Raw genomic sequence first — 22,162 nt, forward strand, 5'->3', positions numbered from 1 at the left:
GACGTGAATTTCCAAATTAAGCAAAAACATTCGAGTTCTAGATCAAAAAATTGAGAAGGTCACTTACCTGTGTGACAACACAGACAGAGTCCATCCCACGAGCTTCAATGGATGTAATGGAAGCGGCCTTCACAGCTTTAAACGAATATTCTACAATAAAAATGACTCAAAATTTAAATAAACCTGTAGGATTCACAACTTGCCACGAAGACACATGAAATAGAGTCTAAGTATTGCTTGATAAATTTTCTTAACTTGTCCCATTTATGATACGTTACAAAATTGACTTTACCGATAAAATTATGCTTATAGATAACAGAAGCATGTCTCGTATGCTATGAAATACTAGAAAATCACGGAAGTTCAGTTAGGTCCCTCAAGGTGGAAAATTTTGCAACTTAGGATCTTAACAGGACTTAAGCTTGGTTTCTAACATTATTTTCCAACAACAAATCAATTACATTTAAGGCTTTGTCCTCTAGTTGCAGCAACTATGCCAGAAAACGAAGATTCACTTACGTTCCAGTCCTCACAGAATGAAGGAGACTGCGAGCTCTCAGACGACTTCTATGCAAGTACAGGGAAGCCCGAAAAATTGACAAGCACATGTACCATGAGATGTACATGAAAGTGAAAGGTAACATGTTCAAGAACAAGTGCGTGCTGATGGAAAGTATCCATAAATCAATGGCTGAAAAAGCAAGAGAGAAGACCTTGCCTTACCAGTTTGAGGCTAAACGTGCAAGGAGTAAGGCAAGCAGGGAGAGAAATATTGCAAGAAGAGAGGAGCCTTTTACACAGGGCCTGGGAGAAAAGGCACCACAACAGCTAATTTTGTCTTTTTTCACATGAAAAGACTTTTTACAAACAAACAAATAACAGATGACCACAACAGAATATTACAATTCTCAGCAAATTTAACCAACCATCTAGCTGCTCATTTGCAAAACTATTGAGCAAATTCTTTTCAATTACTGAAATGAAACCTCACCTGCTAGAAGCTGAACAAACAATGTTGTCTCACAATCTCTCAGCCTCTCAACCAATTTGGATAAGAAGGGGAGTAAATAATTCATGCTTAACTTCCTTTATATCCTGCTTAAAACAGAAAAATAAATAAACTAGCGAATCATAACCTTTGTGAAATAGTCTCACTAAGGTTCAAATAAAAAATTAACAAAATTGGCAGTAAAAAATACCTAAGATAATCCCAAACATTATTAAAATGATATGCAACTCTACATGTATTCGTCATTTCCATTTTCTATTTTATTTGGCCTAATAAAGAAAGATTGAACACTCTACATTACATTGATTACATTCTATTATAACCCTATTTAGAGTAAAGTAACAAATATTATTCCCCTTCCCCAAAATATTTGATTTTCATCTCAGTGTACCCTGGAAAAAGCAGTTCACAGCAGCTTACTCATTGAAATAACGTTGACCATGATGGATGTTAGTAGTTGTCATACTCAAATCATTGAATTCCCCAACAACATCCTCTAATGCTCCCAATATATCAAGTCTCTGCATTGAGAAGGAACAAATTATTTGGCATTTAAATTTGCTTACATGTGCTTACCAGTTTATGTGTTCACTATAATACATATAGAACATAAGACCAAGGTAATTTGAGGATAAAAATACTTAAGACTTAAGACTCGGGTAAATTTCATCAATGGTGTACAACCTTTAGTCCGTTTCACACTTGGTGTACAACCTTTAATTTTTCTCACTAATATGTACGAACTTATAGGTCACCTCCCACTTTGGTGTACAACAGGTAAAAATGACCGGTCAACGCATAGTCAACGTGCCACTTCATCACTTTTCATTCAAATCATTAATAAAAGTGGGACCCACAAATTAAAAAATAATTAATTTTTATCCTTTCTCTTTTTTACCCTTATCCTTCCATATCTTCATCTTCTTCCTTCTATTTTTCTCTCTCTCTAACCTCTCTCTCCAAATTTATTTCTCTCTCTAGCTCATCTCTCTCTAACCTTCTCTATAATATATAAATAATTAAGGTTTTTACTGATTGTTAATGATACGTAAACTCTGGTCGGTAAGAATAAAGAAAAAGTGATAATGCTTGTCTATTTAAGTTATAGGAAACTTCATTTTGCTGTACTATATTTTCATGTTACTTCGTGCGTCCAATGTCTTGAAAAAATAAAATCCATTTTCACCATAACAGTTTAAACTATGATCCTGATTGATCGTTATTGATAATTTTTGAGTTATTATAATGTTGAACCTCTCATTTTTTAACACTAGTCCTTAAAAATTGATTAATTTTTGTGTTCTGTTACCTTGAAGCTAGCAAGAGCTATTCTCAGCCCTGTAAAATTAATTCATAGGAATGTAAATGTTTTTGCGAATTATTCTAAATTTATTACGGATTGATAACTATAGCAACCAGTAGTTATTTTCGTTTTAAAAGTAACAAAATATGATTTGATTAATTTGAGAAGCATTCATTTTTTGTTTCAAAAAAAAAAAAAAGAAGCATTCATTTTTATAATTTCATATGGAATGGAAATAGATATTTTTCCAACATAAATAGCACTGCAACTCTATTTCATTGAGGAAAAAAATTACCCGCATCAAATTTTTACATGTTTTGATTGGTTAGGTATTATTTCTTTGTTGAACCATAGTTTGTTTGAACCATTAGAAAAGCAATCTCAAATAAAGAAGGTTAGAGAGAAAAACAAATTTGAAGAGAGATTAGAGAGAGAAAAAAATTTGAAGAGAGAAAGAAATAGAGGGGAGAAGGTGAAGATATGGAGAGATAAGGGTAAAAAAGAGAAAGGATAAAAATTAATTATTTTTTAATTTGTGGGTCCCACGTGCGTTGACAGGTCATTTTTACCTGCTGTACACCAAAGTGGGAGGTCACCTATAAGGTCGTACATATTAGTGAGACAAAATGAATGGTTGTACACCAAAGTGTGAAATGGGACAAAGGTTGTACACCATTAGTGAAAGTTACCCCTTAAGACTCCATTAACTACTCCTTTCAGTTTGACCTCATCGAGATGAAAAGCAGCATGTTTAGCATCAACCAAAGTTACAACACCGTCCAACTTGACATCATTACAAACCGCATCCTCAGCATAAAAAATCTGAATTATTGGTGCTGGATTAGCAAGACCTGTAAGGTTTCAGTATGGCATATTTTAGTAAATGTGTAACAAGTACATCATTTGATGTACACACAACAAGAAAGCATTTAGATAACAAGTCACTACTGTATAGCGATTTCAGAACAGTACATTTTGACTAATACAGTAATATCTAACCTGTAGTTTCAATTACAATATGATCAAAATTTCCTCTGTTTTTAGCCACTAGTTCAGCTATCATTCTCACAAGATCACCCCTCACTGTACAGCACAAACAACCATTGTTCAACATAATAATGTCTTCAGCTCCAGTAGTTTTTGCAACAACTAGAGAACCATCAATGTCAACTTCACCGTACTGCAATTCAACATTAGGAGAGGAAATTATACATCTGCACACTATAAACGTACTCTCACAAGCAGGACTATAATAATAAACTTACAAAAGTTTGAGATTATGTACCATGGTCATAATGATACAACAATATACATAGAGACTCCCATGATTATAGCAAAAATGGTGGTTTAACTAATAAGCGAACAGCCAAAAACAATGCAAACTAATACCTCATTCTCAATCACTGCTATGCGCTTCCCATGGTCTGCAGTCAATATATGGTTAAGTAATGTTGTCTGTTCATCAACGCAAGGAAAAATGTCAGCCCAATTAAGTCCAGTTGAGAAGAAATTCAAGAAAATGGAAATTTTTAACTAGCATTTGCATTGACCATTTAGAAAGCTTAATAAGTCAGCAATTACATTTGAAGTAGCATATCTTCTTAATTTTAGTACGAATTAATACAAAGGGAAAAGGTAACAACTAAAATAGAAAGATTACAATACCTTTCCAGAACCCAAAAAGCCGGTAATAATGGTAGCAGGAATTCGATCATCGGGAGGAATCTTGGTGGTGACATCACAATCCTCGGATGCGGCGGCAAAAGAAAATCTACAGGGGTTTTTGAAAGATGGTTTGGAGAAACCGAGAGCGAGGTTTGTAGAATGAAAGGAGCGGGTAGCTTGAATGGATAAGGTGGGTTGAGGTTTGAAGAAAAGAGGAAGGAGTGAGGTGCCACTAGTGGAAAGAGGGGTTTGTTGGCGAGAAGAGAAGGAAATGAAGGAGGTGGCTCTTGCTATATCCACTGATAGTGAAGCCATGTGCGGGAAGAGAGAGAGGTTGGGGTTTTTGATGGGTTTTGAGTTTCCAACTCCACTTCTTAAGACATTGAATCTAAACCCATAAAGGAAAAAGGAAAACACATAAAGACATTGAATCTAAACACATAAAGGAAAACACAAGAACATGAAGATAACATGAAAAAATAAAGAAATTAACATGAGATGAGAAGAGATACCGAACAGAATGAGGAAAACCCAAAAATCTGCTGAAGAAGGAATAGAGAGGCTCGTTGAGTCCCAATTTCAGAAGATGAGAGTGAGAAGATGGGAGCAGACCTAGGTCGAACAGGAAGGAGAGCTTTTTTGGCTGAAAGCGTGAACTTTGTGTCTGATTTTAGGGTGCGATTTGGTTTAAACTTCGGAATCAGAAAGGGAAACGGAAACGGAATGTGGCGGAATAAGAATCGGAATGACTATTTATTCAATATGTTTGGTTCAATCTGGAATGGGAATGCGATTCTCTTTGAAGCTGTTTGGTTTGTTAATGATCGTAATAAAAATGAGTACAAAATTTATTAAAAATAATTTAGTAAATAATAATAATTATAATTTCAATTAAATTAAAAAATATACAAAAATTTATATCATCTAGAAAAGCAAATTAATGATTTATTGATGATAACTTTTTTTACTGTACAAAAAAGTTGTATTATAAACTAGTACAGGAAAATACATTTGCACATAATATATCTATATATTATATAAATTATAAGGTGGATATATATAAATTATAAGGTGGATATGTTGGGTACGTGGGTTGGTAAAATAGTGGTGGGTATATGTTGGGTAAAACGTGGATATGTTATATTATTATTATTTTATATATATATATAAATCATTAGGAATGAGAATGAAATTTGATTGAAGTGAAAAGTGGAGGGAATGAATAATTGTCAAAGTTGGGGAATGAGATTCTAATTCCCAAGCTATATTTGGTTAACCAAAAAGGGAATAATTTACTATCATTTCCATTCCATAATCTAAATTTATCTAACCAAACACTCCCTTAGGGGGGAATGAAATATTTGGAATGAATTTTAGGTCACATTGGCGGTAAATTAAAGATTAAGGTTATTAATGAGTGGGGTTTTTTATAATTAAAAGGTGGTTTTTTTATTGTTATGAAATAATGAGTGGAATGTTAGGAAAATTGAGTCAAATTATATACTTTGCTCATTAATATGATATCCGCACATTAAATGTATTGAGAACATATTTTTAATGAGCGGAAACTATACCTATATTAAATTTTGGTCACTAAAACCCTTTTTTCTTGCAGTGGAGATGACTGGAAAGATTGTTTGGAAAACTTAAATCAAATGGTTTTAGTTGTATCTCACATTTTCCGCGAAGGTAACAAAGTCGCAGATTGTTTGGCTAATTTAGGTAGAATTACTCAAAAAGAGAATTGGTGGGACTTTGCCCCATCAGTCTGCTTAGAATTTATTAGTGAGAACTTAAACGACGGTGTTGTCTATGGGTTTGTTTAATTGCTTGCTCTCTCTTTGTATGTTTTCTTTTTTCAATTTTAATTAAGCAGGTTCGGTTTCAGTGCTGCTTGGGTGCCAACCTAGTTGGGATTCTCTGCCCTCACAACCACTCACCTAGTTCCAATTAAAAAAATTAATCTATAGATTATTGCATACATATCTATTTTATTATTAATAGGTGGTAACACAAGAAAAAAAAAACTGTTCCAAGAAAAAAATGGAATGATGTAGAATTTAATGTGTTTCTTGATATTTGTGTTCGGGGCACCAATCTTGGTAAAAGAAGTGGAGGGGGATGGGGTCTGAAAGGATGGCCATGGGTAGAAAATGAAATGAAAATTGCGGGTCACATATTTACTAAAGATCAGATGAGAAATAAATGGGATTCGATGAAACTCCATTGGAAACTGTGGAAAGATCTAAAGGGAAAAGAGACAGTAAAAGGGACATCGTGATTGCTTCAATGGCACTACATAATTATATTCGAAGAAACACATTAGCAGATCCTGATTTTGTGCCGTATGACTCATTGAGTAGTTCAAATGATGTTGATACAAATGAAAATCACGAGGAAACTGGAGCAACTCAAATGAATGCTTTGAGAGATGAGATTGCTTCCATCCTATTTAGAGATAAAAATTGATCTCTAAAATGAAGAAATATTACAGACAATTTTATAGCAATTTAATTTTTAGTATATAGTTTTTTTTATGGAAAAATGAAGTTATATATAAATAATTATTTTTGTAATTGTAATTTAGTTATTTAGGTTATTTTTATTATTTTTAGAATTAATTTATATATTTATTTAAATCATGTCCATATTAGTCATTTTACATACTAACAGCAACACGCAATCATAGTTTTACCAAACACTAATAATCAAACAGCAAACAACAAACAGCAAACCGTAACAACAAACAGCAAACAACAACAGCAGATAAAACAAACAGGCCCTTCCTTAAAAATAATTGTGATCAATGTAATTAATTTAAATACCAACAGTCAATTTCCTTCATGAATAATCATGTCCGTTCCTGAATAGTCATGTCTGTTTGTGAATATTGGCTTTGTTTTTATGTTTTATATATAATAGGTGTGTCTCTGCCAATTACTAGTAAATTTCAAGTCAGCAGTTATGGGACATTTTCCTGGAGATTTGATCACTGAAATTTTTATATGTTTGCCTGTTAAGTCAGTTCTACGATTCAGACGCGTTTCTAAATCTTTATGCGCAATCATAGATAGCCCTAATTTCGCAAATTACTATCTCATGAGATCTTCTGAAAACATCAGTCGTCGCAAGGTAATTTTACAGCATACATCATTGAAGAATGAGCCAAGACGATTTCATATAATTGATATGAATGATGGTGAGGAACAAGAGATTCTACTCGAAAAACCAAGCTTAGATATATGGAAAAACATATATGGCAACTGCAATGGTTTGCTTCTTATATATGGAAGTTGTTGCAAGATTGCTTTATGGAATCCATCCACTCGGAAGTATATGAATCTCCCGGATTGCCCTTCGGAAGCTGTAAGAAATTACAAAATATTTGGATTGGGTTTGGGTTATGATAACTCTATTAATGATTACAAAGTTGTGCTTATGTTATCTACACTGATTAAAACCCGAGTTTGGATTTATAGGATGAGATTGAAAAGGTGGACAAGGATTAAAGATTGTCCAAATTGTGTAGGATTATACTCTGGATTTGGATACTTTGCAGATGGTAGTCTACACTGGTTAGGCTCGGGTGACTGTGATATTTTGGCATTTGATATGAAAAAGGAGATGTTCTCGTTATTGCCTAAGCCTTTTTACCCCAGTATACCAGTTTTGACTGATTTGCATGTTTTAGAAGGGTGTCTTTGCTTCAGCTTTTCCTTTGGTCGTCACTCTGATTTATACATCAGAAAGAAGGATGAATTTGACCAGTTTACTTGGGAACGATTGTGCTATGTTAAAGAACCCATATATGCTTCCCCACATTATTCTGGAAAAGTCAAAGTCTTGGGATATTCAAAGAGCACGAATAAGATTCTTCTTAGTTATGGTATAAACAAATTGGTCTCATACAACATTGAAGAGAAAAGTTTTGGAAACATTAAAATAAACAATCCTAATTTGTGGTTGTCATTTTGTTTTCCTGTTTTTTGTATTGAAAGTCTTGTGTGGGTGTAATTAATTTGTGCAAATACACAGATTCATTGATAGCTTCTGCAAAGTCTTTTTAGTATATGTTTAAGTAATTGTTGGATTCAATATTTTGTTGCTTTGCAAACTAAAAACTTTGACAATTTGCGTGCCATTACATTTTATATCAATTGTTTCTAGATGAACTTTTATTTGCAGTTAATTAATAATAGTGAATGCCAATGTGAATGAATAATGCAAAAAACAAAATAGAAAAGGTCTGAACTTGATGCTTAGATAGTATAAAATAAAATATATTCTAAAATATTAATAATTTTGGATAAAATTATTGGGAGGTCAATTAGGAGTCAGCGAAATTAAGATTAAGGGGCATGTTGAAATAAAAAACATAATTTTATGTATTTGAATTAGAAACCAATTTGGAGTCAAATGTTGACCATATATGCATGTGAATGAAAACTTTAGTTGAAAAGTGTGGTTTGAAATAGTCCAATATGTGCTATAAAATTTAAAATTAAAATGTATGGTAAGTTTATATTTTATTGTTTGTGAGGAATTATAAAATGTATGATTCAATTCTTCAATAAGATTGAATCTCTGTTCACCATATGTGAGAACCATACTCATGTACTTTTTTTCATTCTACATATTTTTTTCCCATTTCATTAATAGTTCTTCCCTTGTATTTTTTGTATGGTAAGGACCCGCCTGATTTCATCGCGGCTTCAATTGAAGCTAAACGATATGTCAATTTCTCTCTCTTTTTGTGGTTTTGGCTAAATTCAAAATTTTGCAAACTTTTAAACCACGTTGTTTATATTTGAAAATGATTCAAGCCACATGGTTGGAGAACAAGAGAAATACGATAAACCGTATTTGTAAACTTTTAAACTATAAAAAATATCTTTGCAAATGCATAAATCTTATCGAGAATGAGTTACCAAGTGATTTATATATTTATCAGTTCGACTAATCTCACCTCCCCTTGTTCTCAAGAAAAATGGGATTTAATGACGAAAAACCATCACTAGAAATCTAATTCCACTCATTAAATGTTTTTAATGAGTGGAATTTTCCCCTTGAGGAAGCCCTTCTTACTAAAAGTATTAATGAGCGGAATAATTCCGCTCATTATTAGCTTACAATGAGTGGACATTTACCCTTACTAGAAACTATATATAATGATTAAAAATACACTCATTAAAAGTATTTATATTGATAAAAAATACGCTCATTAAAAATATTTATAATGATTAAAAATACACGCATTAAAAGTATTTATAATGATTAAAAATACGTCCATTAAAAATATTTAAAATATATAATGATTTGGATTGAAGGGAGCTGCTCTAAATTAGAGAGAAAACATATTAAAAACTACTAATTGAACATTATAAAAGATCATAAGAATGCAATGGTAATGAAATACCATTTGGCCAATACATCCACAGGGCATTTCATGACCATATTTAGTACGAAAATCTAAGCAGGTCAACCAAACTTCAGTTTTTCATCACGTAAAACCTAAGCATAGGTAGTAGCTACTATATGTGATACCCACTAAACTCAAAATTTATACTATATGTTCTATCTGGGAACATTCAGATACTGACACAAAAATTTCTATTAATTTCTAAAAGTATAGGCAATGGCAAGCTTAATGGTGGAGTCCACAACAACTACTCAAAACAGGTGGAGTAAACTCACAACTTCTGGGCACAAAGAGAGAGAGACGTGGAGAGTGAAATCATAGCAAGAGCAGGGGAAATAATAGCCAAGCCAAGTTTTGGAATAGGCTATGAAAATGGCAGACAAGTTTTTGAAAAATTAAGAGCAAATGACCTTATAGAAGATCATTAGTTTTTGAAAACGTACTACAAACTAATAAAAGATCATTAGTTTTTGAAAACATAGTACGAACTAATATTTGAGCATTATAGAAGATCATAAGAATGCAATAGTAATAAAATACCATTTGGCCAACACATCCAGGGGCATTTCATAACCATATTGAACCGAAACTCAGCTGCCTCATTTCGAGCTTGTTGGACTAATGTCCTTGCATCAGCTGTAAATTGACAAAGAAAATGAAATTTCATGCTAATAATCCATAAGAGTTAACCAAAAGCAAGGGTGCAGATGCAGTACAAACCAGAATATTTTGCAAACGCGGCAAAATGTGAAGCAAAGAAGAGTTGAGATTTTAAAGAAGATTCATTCATGAGTAGCTCAAGCTGGTTTCAGTAGTATTTACCTAGACATTAAACATTTGCCTGAATTTAATTTGTATTGGATCGTAACTAGAGAGGGTGAATTATCAGGTCGCAGTCTAGAAAAGAAATATGAAAACTTCTAGCACGTAGGCTTTCCATCACAAATGTTCAGAGAAACTGCAGTCAACAGGTTATTTTGATGGTGTAGAAAAAATGAGGTATCTACATTATTTCCCATCATTCCTATCATTGCGTGTCCAATCATGCTTCACAATGTGTACATTGCACGTAAAACTATAACCTTTATTGAACAAAATTAAACTCTGTAGTGACTAAACTAAAAGTGCATCACATCATAAAAAGAAATGCAGTTTCATTTCACAGGAGGGAAAGAGAAGCTAACCTGTCATGCCAGTGGCCAGTAATCCAAGGTACTTGGTAACAGGGAAAAGATGGGTAATACTAGTCCGATCCAAAAGCTTGTCCTGCTCAAATTTCAAGACGTGAATTTCCAAATTAAGCAAAAACATTCGAGTTCTAGATCAAAAAATTGAGAAGGTCACTTACCTGTGTGACAACACAGACAGAGTCCATCCCACGAGCTTCAATGGATGTAATGGAAGCGGCCTTCACAGCTTTAAACGAATATTCTACAATAAAAATGACTCAAAATTTAAATAAACCTGTAGGATTCACAACTTGCCACGAAGACACATGAAATAGAGTCTAAGTATTGCTTGATAAATTTTCTTAACTTGTCCCATTTATGATACGTTACAAAATTGACTTTACCGATAAAATTATGCTTATAGATAACAGAAGCATGTCTCGTATGCTATGAAATACTAGAAAATCACGGAAGTTCAGTTAGGTCCCTCAAGGTGGAAAATTTTGCAACTTAGGATCTTAACAGGACTTAAGCTTGGTTTCTAACATTATTTTCCAACAACAAATCAATTACATTTAAGGCTTTGTCCTCTAGTTGCAGCAACTATGCCAGAAAACGAAGATTCACTTACGTTCCAGTCCTCACAGAATGAAGGAGACTGCGAGCTCTCAGACGACTTCTATGCAAGTACAGGGAAGCCCGAAAAATTGACAAGCACATGTACCATGAGATGTACATGAAAGTGAAAGGTAACATGTTCAAGAACAAGTGCGTGCTGATGGAAAGTATCCATAAATCAATGGCTGAAAAAGCAAGAGAGAAGACCTTGCCTTACCAGTTTGAGGCTAAACGTGCAAGGAGTAAGGCAAGCAGGGAGAGAAATATTGCAAGAAGAGAGGAGCCTTTTACACAGGGCCTGGGAGAAAAGGCACCACAACAGCTAATTTTGTCTTTTTTCACATGAAAAGACTTTTTACAAACAAACAAATAACAGATGACCACAACAGAATATTACAATTCTCAGCAAATTTAACCAACCATCTAGCTGCTCATTTGCAAAACTATTGAGCAAATTCTTTTCAATTACTGAAATGAAACCTCACCTGCTAGAAGCTGAACAAACAATGTTGTCTCACAATCTCTCAGCCTCTCAACCAATTTGGATAAGAAGGGGAGTAAATAATTCATGCTTAACTTCCTTTATATCCTGCTTAAAACAGAAAAATAAATAAACTAGCGAATCATAACCTTTGTGAAATAGTCTCACTAAGGTTCAAATAAAAAATTAACAAAATTGGCAGTAAAAAATACCTAAGATAATCCCAAACATTATTAAAATGATATGCAACTCTACATGTATTCGTCATTTCCATTTTCTATTTTATTTGGCCTAATAAAGAAAGATTGAACACTCTACATTACATTGATTACATTCTATTATAACCCTATTTAGAGTAAAGTAACAAATATTATTCCCCTTCCCCAAAATATTTGATTTTCATCTCAGTGTACCCTGGAAAAAGCAGTTCACAGCAGCTTACTCATTGAAATAACGTTGACCATGATGGATGTTAGTAGTTGTCATACTCAAATCATTGAATTCCCCAACAACATCCTCTAATGCTCCCAATATATCAAGTCTCTGCATTGAGAAGGAACAAATTATTTGGCATTTAAATTTGCTTACATGTGCTTACCAGTTTATGTGTTCACTATAATACATATAGAACATAAGACCAAGGTAATTTGAGGATAAAAATACTTAAGACTTAAGACTCGGGTAAATTTCATCAATGGTGTACAACCTTTAGTCCGTTTCACACTTGGTGTACAACCTTTAATTTTTCTCACTAATATGTACGAACTTATAGGTCACCTCCCACTTTGGTGTACAACAGGTAAAAATGACCGGTCAACGCATAGTCAACGTGCCACTTCATCACTTTTCATTCAAATCATTAATAAAAGTGGGACCCACAAATTAAAAAATAATTAATTTTTATCCTTTCTCTTTTTTACCCTTATCCTTCCATATCTTCATCTTCTTCCTTCTATTTTTCTCTCTCTCTAACCTCTCTCTCCAAATTTATTTCTCTCTCTAGCTCATCTCTCTCTAACCTTCTCTATAATATATAAATAATTAAGGTTTTTACTGATTGTTAATGATACGTAAACTCTGGTCGGTAAGAATAAAGAAAAAGTGATAATGCTTGTCTATTTAAGTTATAGGAAACTTCATTTTGCTGTACTATATTTTCATGTTACTTCGTGCGTCCAATGTCTTGAAAAAATAAAATCCATTTTCACCATAACAGTTTAAACTATGATCCTGATTGATCGTTATTGATAATTTTTGAGTTATTATAATGTTGAACCTCTCATTTTTTAACACTAGTCCTTAAAAATTGATTAATTTTTGTGTTCTGTTACCTTGAAGCTAGCAAGAGCTATTCTCAGCCCTGTAAAATTAATTCATAGGAATGTAAATGTTTTTGCGAATTATTCTAAATTTATTACGGATTGATAACTATAGCAACCAGTAGTTATTTTCGTTTTAAAAGTAACAAAATATGATTTGATTAATTTGAGAAGCATTCATTTTTTGTTTCAAAAAAAAAAAAAAGAAGCATTCATTTTTATAATTTCATATGGAATGGAAATAGATATTTTTCCAACATAAATAGCACTGCAACTCTATTTCATTGAGGAAAAAAATTACCCGCATCAAATTTTTACATGTTTTGATTGGTTAGGTATTATTTCTTTGTTGAACCATAGTTTGTTTGAACCATTAGAAAAGCAATCTCAAATAAAGAAGGTTAGAGAGAAAAACAAATTTGAAGAGAGATTAGAGAGAGAAAAAAATTTGAAGAGAGAAAGAAATAGAGGGGAGAAGGTGAAGATATGGAGAGATAAGGGTAAAAAAGAGAAAGGATAAAAATTAATTATTTTTTAATTTGTGGGTCCCACGTGCGTTGACAGGTCATTTTTACCTGCTGTACACCAAAGTGGGAGGTCACCTATAAGGTCGTACATATTAGTGAGACAAAATGAATGGTTGTACACCAAAGTGTGAAATGGGACAAAGGTTGTACACCATTAGTGAAAGTTACCCCTTAAGACTCCATTAACTACTCCTTTCAGTTTGACCTCATCGAGATGAAAAGCAGCATGTTTAGCATCAACCAAAGTTACAACACCGTCCAACTTGACATCATTACAAACCGCATCCTCAGCATAAAAAATCTGAATTATTGGTGCTGGATTAGCAAGACCTGTAAGGTTTCAGTATGGCATATTTTAGTAAATGTGTAACAAGTACATCATTTGATGTACACACAACAAGAAAGCATTTAGATAACAAGTCACTACTGTATAGCGATTTCAGAACAGTACATTTTGACTAATACAGTAATATCTAACCTGTAGTTTCAATTACAATATGATCAAAATTTCCTCTGTTTTTAGCCACTAGTTCAGCTATCATTCTCACAAGATCACCCCTCACTGTACAGCACAAACAACCATTGTTCAACATAATAATGTCTTCAGCTCCAGTAGTTTTTGCAACAACTAGAGAACCATCAATGTCAACTTCACCGTACTGCAATTCAACATTAGGAGAGGAAATTATACATCTGCACACTATAAACGTACTCTCACAAGCAGGACTATAATAATAAACTTACAAAAGTTTGAGATTATGTACCATGGTCATAATGATACAACAATATACATAGAGACTCCCATGATTATAGCAAAAATGGTGGTTTAACTAATAAGCGAACAGCCAAAAACAATGCAAACTAATACCTCATTCTCAATCACTGCTATGCGCTTCCCATGGTCTGCAGTCAATATATGGTTAAGTAATGTTGTCTGTTCATCAACGCAAGGAAAAATGTCAGCCCAATTAAGTCCAGTTGAGAAGAAATTCAAGAAAATGGAAATTTTTAACTAGCATTTGCATTGACCATTTAGAAAGCTTAATAAGTCAGCAATTACATTTGAAGTAGCATATCTTCTTAATTTTAGTACGAATTAATACAAAGGGAAAAGGTAACAACTAAAATAGAAAGATTACAATACCTTTCCAGAACCCAAAAAGCCGGTAATAATGGTAGCAGGAATTCGATCATCGGGAGGAATCTTGGTGGTGACATCACAATCCTCGGATGCGGCGGCAAAAGAAAATCTACAGGGGTTTTTGAAAGATGGTTTGGAGAAACCGAGAGCGAGGTTTGTAGAATGAAAGGAGCGGGTAGCTTGAATGGATAAGGTGGGTTGAGGTTTGAAGAAAAGAGGAAGGAGTGAGGTGCCACTAGTGGAAAGAGGGGTTTGTTGGCGAGAAGAGAAGGAAATGAAGGAGGTGGCTCTTGCTATATCCACTGATAGTGAAGCCATGTGCGGGAAGAGAGAGAGGTTGGGGTTTTTGATGGGTTTTGAGTTTCCAACTCCACTTCTTAAGACATTGAATCTAAACCCATAAAGGAAAAAGGAAAACACATAAAGACATTGAATCTAAACACATAAAGGAAAACACAAGAACATGAAGATAACATGAAAAAATAAAGAAATTAACAAGAGATGAGAAGAGATACCGAACAGAATGAGGAAAACCCAAAAATCTGCTGAAGAAGGAATAGAGAGGCTCGTTGAGTCCCAATTTCAGAAGATGAGAGTGAGAAGATGGGAGCAGACCTAGGTCGAACAGGAAGGAGAGCTTTTTTGGCTGAAAGCGTGAACTTTGTGTCTGATTTTAGGGTGCGATTTGGTTTAAACTTCGGAATCAGAAAGGGAAACGGAAACGGAATGTGGCGGAATAAGAATCGGAATGACTATTTATTCAATATGTTTGGTTCAACCTGGAATGGGAATGCGATTCTCTTTGAAGCTGTTTGGTTTGTTAATGATCGTAATAAAAATGAGTACAAAATTTATTAAAAATAATTTAGTAAATAATAATAATTATAATTTCAATTAAATTAAAAAATATACAAAAATTTATATCATCTAGAAAAGCAAATTAATGATTTATTGATGATAACTTTTTTTACTGTACAAAAAAGTTGTATTATAAACTAGTACAGGAAAATACATTTGCACATAATATATCTATATATTATATAAATTATAAGGTGGATATATATAAATTATAAGGTGGATATGTTGGGTACGTGGGTTGGTAAAATAGTGGTGGGTATATGTTGGGTAAAACGTGGATATGTTATATTATTATTATTTTATATATATATATAAATCATTAGGAATGAGAATGAAATTTGATTGAAGTGAAAAGTGGAGGGAATGAATAATTGTCAAAGTTGGGGAATGAGATTCTAATTCCCAAGCTATATTTGGTTAACCAAAAAGGGAATAATTTACTATCATTTCCATTCCATAATCTAAATTTATCTAACCAAACACTCCCTTAGGGGGGAATGAAATATTTGGAATGAATTTTAGGTCACATTGGCGGTAAATTAAAGATTAAGGTTATTAATGAGTGGGGTTTTTTATAATTAAAAGGTGGTTTTTTTATTGTTATGAAATAATGAGTGGAATGTTAGGAAAATTGAGTCAAATTATATACTTTGCTCATTAATATGATATCCGCACATTAAATGTATTGAGAACATATTTTTAATGAGCGGAAACTATACCTATATTAAATTTTGGTCACTAAAACCCTTTTTTCTTGCAGTGGAGATGACTGGAAAGATTGTTTGGAAAACTTAAATCAAATGGTTTTAGTTGTATCTCACATTTTCCGCGAAGGTAACAAAGTCGCAGATTGTTTGGCTAATTTAGGTAGAATTACTCAAAAACAGAATTGGTGGGACTTTGCCCCATCAGTCTGCTTAGAATTTATTAGTGAGAACTTAAACGACGGTGTTGTCTATGGGTTTGTTTAATTGCTTGCTCTCTCTTTGTATGTTTTCTTTTTTCAATTTTAATTAAGCAGGTTCGGTTTCAGTGCTGCTTGGGTGCCAACCTAGTTGGGATTCTCTGCCCTCACAACCACTCACCTAGTTCCAATTAAAAAAATTAATCTATAGATTATTGCATACATATCTATTTTATTATTAATAGGTGGTAACACAAGAAAAAAAAAACTGTTCCAAGAAAAAAATGGAATGATGTAGAATTTAATGTGTTTCTTGATATTTGTGTTCGGGGCACCAATCTTGGTAAAAGAAGTGGAGGGGGATGGGGTCTGAAAGGATGGCCATGGGTAGAAAATGAAATGAAAATTGCGGGTCACATATTTACTAAAGATCAGATGAGAAATAAATGGGATTCGATGAAACTCCATTGGAAACTGTGGAAAGATCTAAAGGGAAAAGAGACAGTAAAAGGGACATCGTGATTGCTTCAATGGCACTACATAATTATATTCGAAGAAACACATTAGCAGATCCTGATTTTGTGCCGTATGACTCATTGAGTAGTTCAAATGATGTTGATACAAATGAAAATCACGAGGAAACTGGAGCAACTCAAATGAATGCTTTGAGAGATGAGATTGCTTCCATCCTATTTAGAGATAAAAATTGATCTTTAAAATGAAGAAATATTACAGACAATTTTATAGCAATTTAATTTTTAGTATATAGTTTTTTTTATGGAAAAATGAAGTTATATATAAATAATTATTTTTGTAATTGTAATTTAGTTATTTAGGTTATTTTTATTATTTTTAGAATTAATTTATATATTTATTTAAATCATGTCCATATTAGTCATTTTACATACTAACAGCAACACGCAATCATAGTTTTACCAAACACTAATAATCAAACAGCAAACAACAAACAGCAAACCGTAACAACAAACAGCAAACAGCAACAGCAGATAAAACAAACAGGCCCTTCCTTAAAAATAATTGTGATCAATGTAATTAATTTAAATACCAACAGTCAATTTCCTTCATGAATAATCATGTCCGTTCCTGAATAGTCATGTCTGTTTGTGAATATTGGCTTTGTTTTTATGTTTTATATATAATAGGTGTGTCTCTGCCAATTACTAGTAAATTTCAAGTCAGCAGTTATGGGACATTTTCCTGGAGATTTGATCACTGAAATTTTTATATGTTTGCCTGTTAAGTCAGTTCTACGATTCAGACGCGTTTCTAAATCTTTATGCGCAATCATAGATAGCCCTAATTTCGCAAATTACTATCTCATGAGATCTTCTGAAAACATCAGTCGTCGCAAGGTAATTTTACAGCATACATCATTGAAGAATGAGCCAAGACGATTTCATATAATTGATATGAATGATGGTGAGGAACAAGAGATTCTACTCGAAAAACCAAGCTTAGATATATGGAAAAACATATATGGCAACTGCAATGGTTTGCTTCTTATATATGGAAGTTGTTGCAAGATTGCTTTATGGAATCCATCCACTCGGAAGTATATGAATCTCCCGGATTGCCCTTCGGAAGCTGTAAGAAATTACAAAATATTTGGATTGGGTTTGGGTTATGATAACTCTATTAATGATTACAAAGTTGTGCTTATGTTATCTACACTGATTAAAACCCGAGTTTGGATTTATAGGATGAGATTGAAAAGGTGGACAAGGATTAAAGATTGTCCAAATTGTGTAGGATTATACTCTGGATTTGGATACTTTGCAGATGGTAGTCTACACTGGTTAGGCTCGGGTGACTGTGATATTTTGGCATTTGATATGAAAAAGGAGATGTTCTCGTTATTGCCTAAGCCTTTTTACCCCAGTATACCAGTTTTGACTGATTTGCATGTTTTAGAAGGGTGTCTTTGCTTCAGCTTTTCCTTTGGTCGTCACTCTGATTTATACATCAGAAAGAAGGATGAATTTGACCAGTTTACTTGGGAACGATTGTGCTATGTTAAAGAACCCATATATGCTTCCCCACATTATTCTGGAAAAGTCAAAGTCTTGGGATATTCAAAGAGCACGAATAAGATTCTTCTTAGTTATGGTATAAACAAATTGGTCTCATACAACATTGAAGAGAAAAGTTTTGGAAACATTAAAATAAACAATCCTAATTTGTGGTTGTCATTTTGTTTTCCTGTTTTTTGTATTGAAAGTCTTGTGTGGGTGTAATTAATTTGTGCAAATACACAGATTCATTGATAGCTTCTGCAAAGTCTTTTTAGTATATGTTTAAGTAATTGTTGGATTCAATATTTTGTTGCTTTGCAAACTAAAAACTTTGACAATTTGCGTGCCATTACATTTTATATCAATTGTTTCTAGATGAACTTTTATTTGCAGTTAATTAATAATAGTGAATGCCAATGTGAATGAATAATGCAAAAAACAAAATAGAAAAGGTCTGAACTTGAAATCTAATTCCACTCATTATCGAGAATGAGTTACCAAGTGATTTATATATTTATCAGTTCGACTAATCTCACCTCCCCTTGTTCTCAAGAAAAATGGGATTTAATGACGAAAAACCATCACTAGAAATCTAATTCCACTCATTAAATGTTTTTAATGAGCGGAATTTTCCCCTTGAGGAAGCCCTTCTTACTAAAAGTATTAATGAGCGGAATAATTCCGCTCATTATTAGCTTACAATGAGTGGACATTTACCCTTACTAGAAACTATATATAATGATTAAAAATACACTCATTAAAAGTATTTATATTGATAAAAAATACGCTCATTAAAAATATTTATAATGATTAAAAATACACACATTAAAAGTATTTATAATGATTAAAAATACGTCCATTAAAAATATTTAAAATATATAATGATTTGGATTGAAGGGAGCTGCTCTAAATTAGAGAGAAAACATATTAAAATATACTAATTGAACATTATAAAAGATCATAAGAATGCAATGGTAATGAAATACCATTTGGCCAATACATCCACAGGGCATTTCATGACCATATTTAGTACGAAAATCTAAGCAGGTCAACCAAACTTCAGTTTTTCATCACGTAAAACCTAAGCATAGGTAGTAGCTACTATATGTGATACCCACTAAACTCAAAATTTATACTATATGTTCTATCTGGGAACATTCAGATACTGACACAAAAATTTCTATTAATTTCTAAAAGTATAGGCAATGGCAAGCTTAATGGTGGAGTCCACAACAACTACTCAAAACAGGTGGAGTAAACTCACAACTTCTGGGCACAAAGAGAGAGAGACGTGGAGAGTGAAATCATAACAAGAGCAGGGGAAATAATAGCAAAGCCAAGTTATGGAATAGGCTATGAAAATGGCAGACAAGTTTTTGAAAAATTAAGAGCAAATGACCTTATAGAAGATCATTAGTTTTTGAAAACGTACTACAAACTAATAAAAGATCATTAGTTTTTGAAAACATAGTACGAACTAATATTTGAGCATTATAGAAGATCATAAGAATGCAATAGTAATAAAATACCATTTGGCCAACACATCCAGGGGCATTTCATAACCATATTGAACCGAAACTCAGCTGCCTCATTTCGAGCTTGTTGGACTAATGTCCTTGCATCAGCTGTAAATTGACAAAGAAAATGAAATTTCATGCTAATAATCCATAAGAGTTAACCAAAAGCAAGGGTGCAGATGCAGTACAAACCAGAATATTTTGCAAACGCGGCAAAATGTGAAGCAAAGAAGAGTTGAGATTTTAAAGAAGATTCATTCATGAGTAGCTCAAGCTGGTTTCAGTAGTATTTACCTAGACATTAAACATTTTCCTGAATTTAATTTGTATTGGATCGTAACTAGAGAGGGTGAATTATCAGGTCGCAGTCTAGAAAAGAAATATGAAAACTTCTAGCACGTAGGCTTTCCATCACAAATGTTCAGAGAAACTGCAGTCAACAGGTTATTTTGATGGTGTAGAAAAAATGAGGTATCTACATTATTTCCCATCATTCCTATCATTGCGTGTCCAATCATGCTTCACAATGTGTACATTGAACGTAAAACTATAACCTTTATTGAACAAAATTAAACTCTGTAGTGACTAAACTAAAAGTGCATCACATCATAAAAAGAAATGCAGTTTCATTTCACAGGAGGGAAAGAGAAGCTAACCTGTCATGCCAGTGGCCAGTAATCCAAGGTACTTGGTAACAGGGAAAAGATGGGTAATACTAGTCCGATCCAAAAGCTTGTCCTGCTCAAATTTCAAGACGTGAATTTCCAAATTAAGCAAAAACATTCGAGTTCTAGATCAAAAAATTGAGAAGGTCACTTACCTGTGTGACAACACAGACAGAGTCCATCCCACGAGCTTCAATGGATGTAATGGAAGCGGCCTTCACAGCTTTAAACGAATATTCTACAATAAAAATGACTCAAAATTTAAATAAACCTGTAGGATTCACAACTTGCCACGAAGACACATGAAATAGAGTCTAAGTATTGCTTGATAAATTTTCTTAACTTGTCCCATTTATGATACGTTACAAAATTGACTTTACCGATAAAATTATGCTTATAGATAACAGAAGCATGTCTCGTATGCTATGAAATACTAGAAAATCACGGAAGTTCAGTTAGGTCCCTCAAGGTGGAAAATTTTGCAACTTAGGATCTTAGTTTTAAAACCTTTGAAAACAGGACTTAAGCTTGGTGTCTAACATTATTTTCCAACAACAAATCAATTACATTTAAGGCTTTGTCCTCTAGTTGCAGCAACTATGCCAGAAAACGAAGATTCACTTACGTTCCAGTCCTCACAGAATGAAGGAGACTGCGAGTTCTCAGACGACTTCTATGCAAGTACAGGGAAGCCCGAAAAATTGACAAGCACATGTACCATGAGATGTACATGAAAGTGAAAGGTAACATGTTCAAGAACAAGTGCGTGCTGATGGAAAGTATCCATAAATCAATGGCTGAAAAAGCAAGAGAGAAGACCTTGCCTTACCAGTTTGAGGCTAAACGTGCAAGGAGTAAGGCAAGCAGGGAGAGAAATATTGCAAGAAGAGAGGAGCGTTTTACACAGGGCCTGGGAGAAAAGGCACCACAACAGCTAATTTTGCCTTTTTTCACATGAAAAGACTTTTTACAAACAAACAAATAACAGATGACCACAACAGAATATTACAATTCTCAGCAAATTTAACCAACCATCTAGCTGCTCATTTGCAAAACTATTGAGCAAATTCTTTTCAATTACTGAAATGAAACCTCACCTGCTAGAAGCTGAACAAACAATGTTGTCTCACAATCTCTCAGCCTCTCAACCAATTTGGATAAGAAGGGGAGTAAATAATTCATGCTTAACTTCCTTTATATCCTGCTTAAAACAGAAAAATAAATAAACTAGCGAATCATAACCTTTGTGAAATAGTCTCACTAAGGTTCAAATAAAAAATTAACAAAATTGGCAGTAAAAAATACCTAAGATAATCCCAAACATTATTAAAATGATATGCAACTCTACATGTATTCGTCATTTCCATTTTCTATTTTATTTGGCCTAATAAAGAAAGATTGAACACTCTACATTACATTGATTACATTCTATTATAACCCTATTTAGAGTAAAGTAACAAATATTATTCCCCTTCCCCAAAATATTTGATTTTCATCTCAGTGTACCCTGGAAAAAGCAGTTCACAGCAGCTTA

General features: G+C 33.3%; 2 protein-coding genes across 6 annotated transcripts; both read right to left on the minus strand.

The window, feature by feature from the left end:
• Positions 1 to 1,014: 1,014 nt before the first annotated feature.
• On the minus strand, positions 1,015 to 11,772 carry LOC136209575 (uncharacterized). Of its 4 annotated transcripts, XM_066001073.1 has the most exons (11): positions 11,669 to 11,772; positions 10,745 to 10,827; positions 10,581 to 10,662; positions 9,937 to 10,032; positions 4,490 to 6,425; positions 3,978 to 4,365; positions 3,702 to 3,767; positions 3,312 to 3,492; positions 3,039 to 3,163; positions 1,430 to 1,530; positions 1,015 to 1,095 (listed from the first exon to the last, which is right to left on the minus strand). In XM_066001073.1, exons 6-11 carry the CDS (start codon positions 4,290 to 4,292, stop codon positions 1,089 to 1,091), a joined length of 795 nt encoding a protein of 264 aa, XP_065857145.1. In that variant the 5' UTR covers positions 4,293 to 4,365; positions 4,490 to 6,425; positions 9,937 to 10,032; positions 10,581 to 10,662; positions 10,745 to 10,827; positions 11,669 to 11,772; the 3' UTR covers positions 1,015 to 1,088. The 4 variants fall into 4 exon arrangements, with proteins under 4 accessions (XP_065857145.1, XP_065857146.1, XP_065857148.1 ...); XM_066001074.1 differs by lacking the exon at positions 4,490 to 6,425; XM_066001076.1 differs by lacking the exon at positions 1,015 to 1,095 and having other exon boundaries at positions 1,450 to 1,530; positions 3,002 to 3,163.
• Positions 11,773 to 12,126: 354 nt separating this feature from the next.
• On the minus strand, positions 12,127 to 21,823 carry LOC136209579 (uncharacterized). 2 transcript variants are annotated; one of them, XM_066001089.1, is made up of 10 exons: positions 21,726 to 21,823; positions 20,784 to 20,866; positions 20,620 to 20,701; positions 19,976 to 20,071; positions 15,167 to 17,102; positions 14,655 to 15,042; positions 14,379 to 14,444; positions 13,989 to 14,169; positions 13,679 to 13,840; positions 12,127 to 12,207 (listed from the first exon to the last, which is right to left on the minus strand). In XM_066001089.1, exons 6-10 carry the CDS (start codon positions 14,967 to 14,969, stop codon positions 12,200 to 12,202), a joined length of 732 nt encoding a protein of 243 aa, XP_065857161.1. In that variant the 5' UTR covers positions 14,970 to 15,042; positions 15,167 to 17,102; positions 19,976 to 20,071; positions 20,620 to 20,701; positions 20,784 to 20,866; positions 21,726 to 21,823; the 3' UTR covers positions 12,127 to 12,199. The 2 variants fall into 2 exon arrangements, with proteins under 2 accessions (XP_065857161.1, XP_065857160.1); XM_066001088.1 differs by lacking the exon at positions 12,127 to 12,207 and having other exon boundaries at positions 13,544 to 13,840.
• Between the last annotated feature and the right edge of the window lie 339 nt (positions 21,824 to 22,162).

This window comes from Euphorbia lathyris, chromosome 10 (genome assembly GCF_963576675.1).
Source record: "Euphorbia lathyris chromosome 10, ddEupLath1.1, whole genome shotgun sequence".
In the NCBI taxonomy this organism is placed as follows: Eukaryota; Viridiplantae; Streptophyta; class Magnoliopsida; order Malpighiales; family Euphorbiaceae; genus Euphorbia; species Euphorbia lathyris.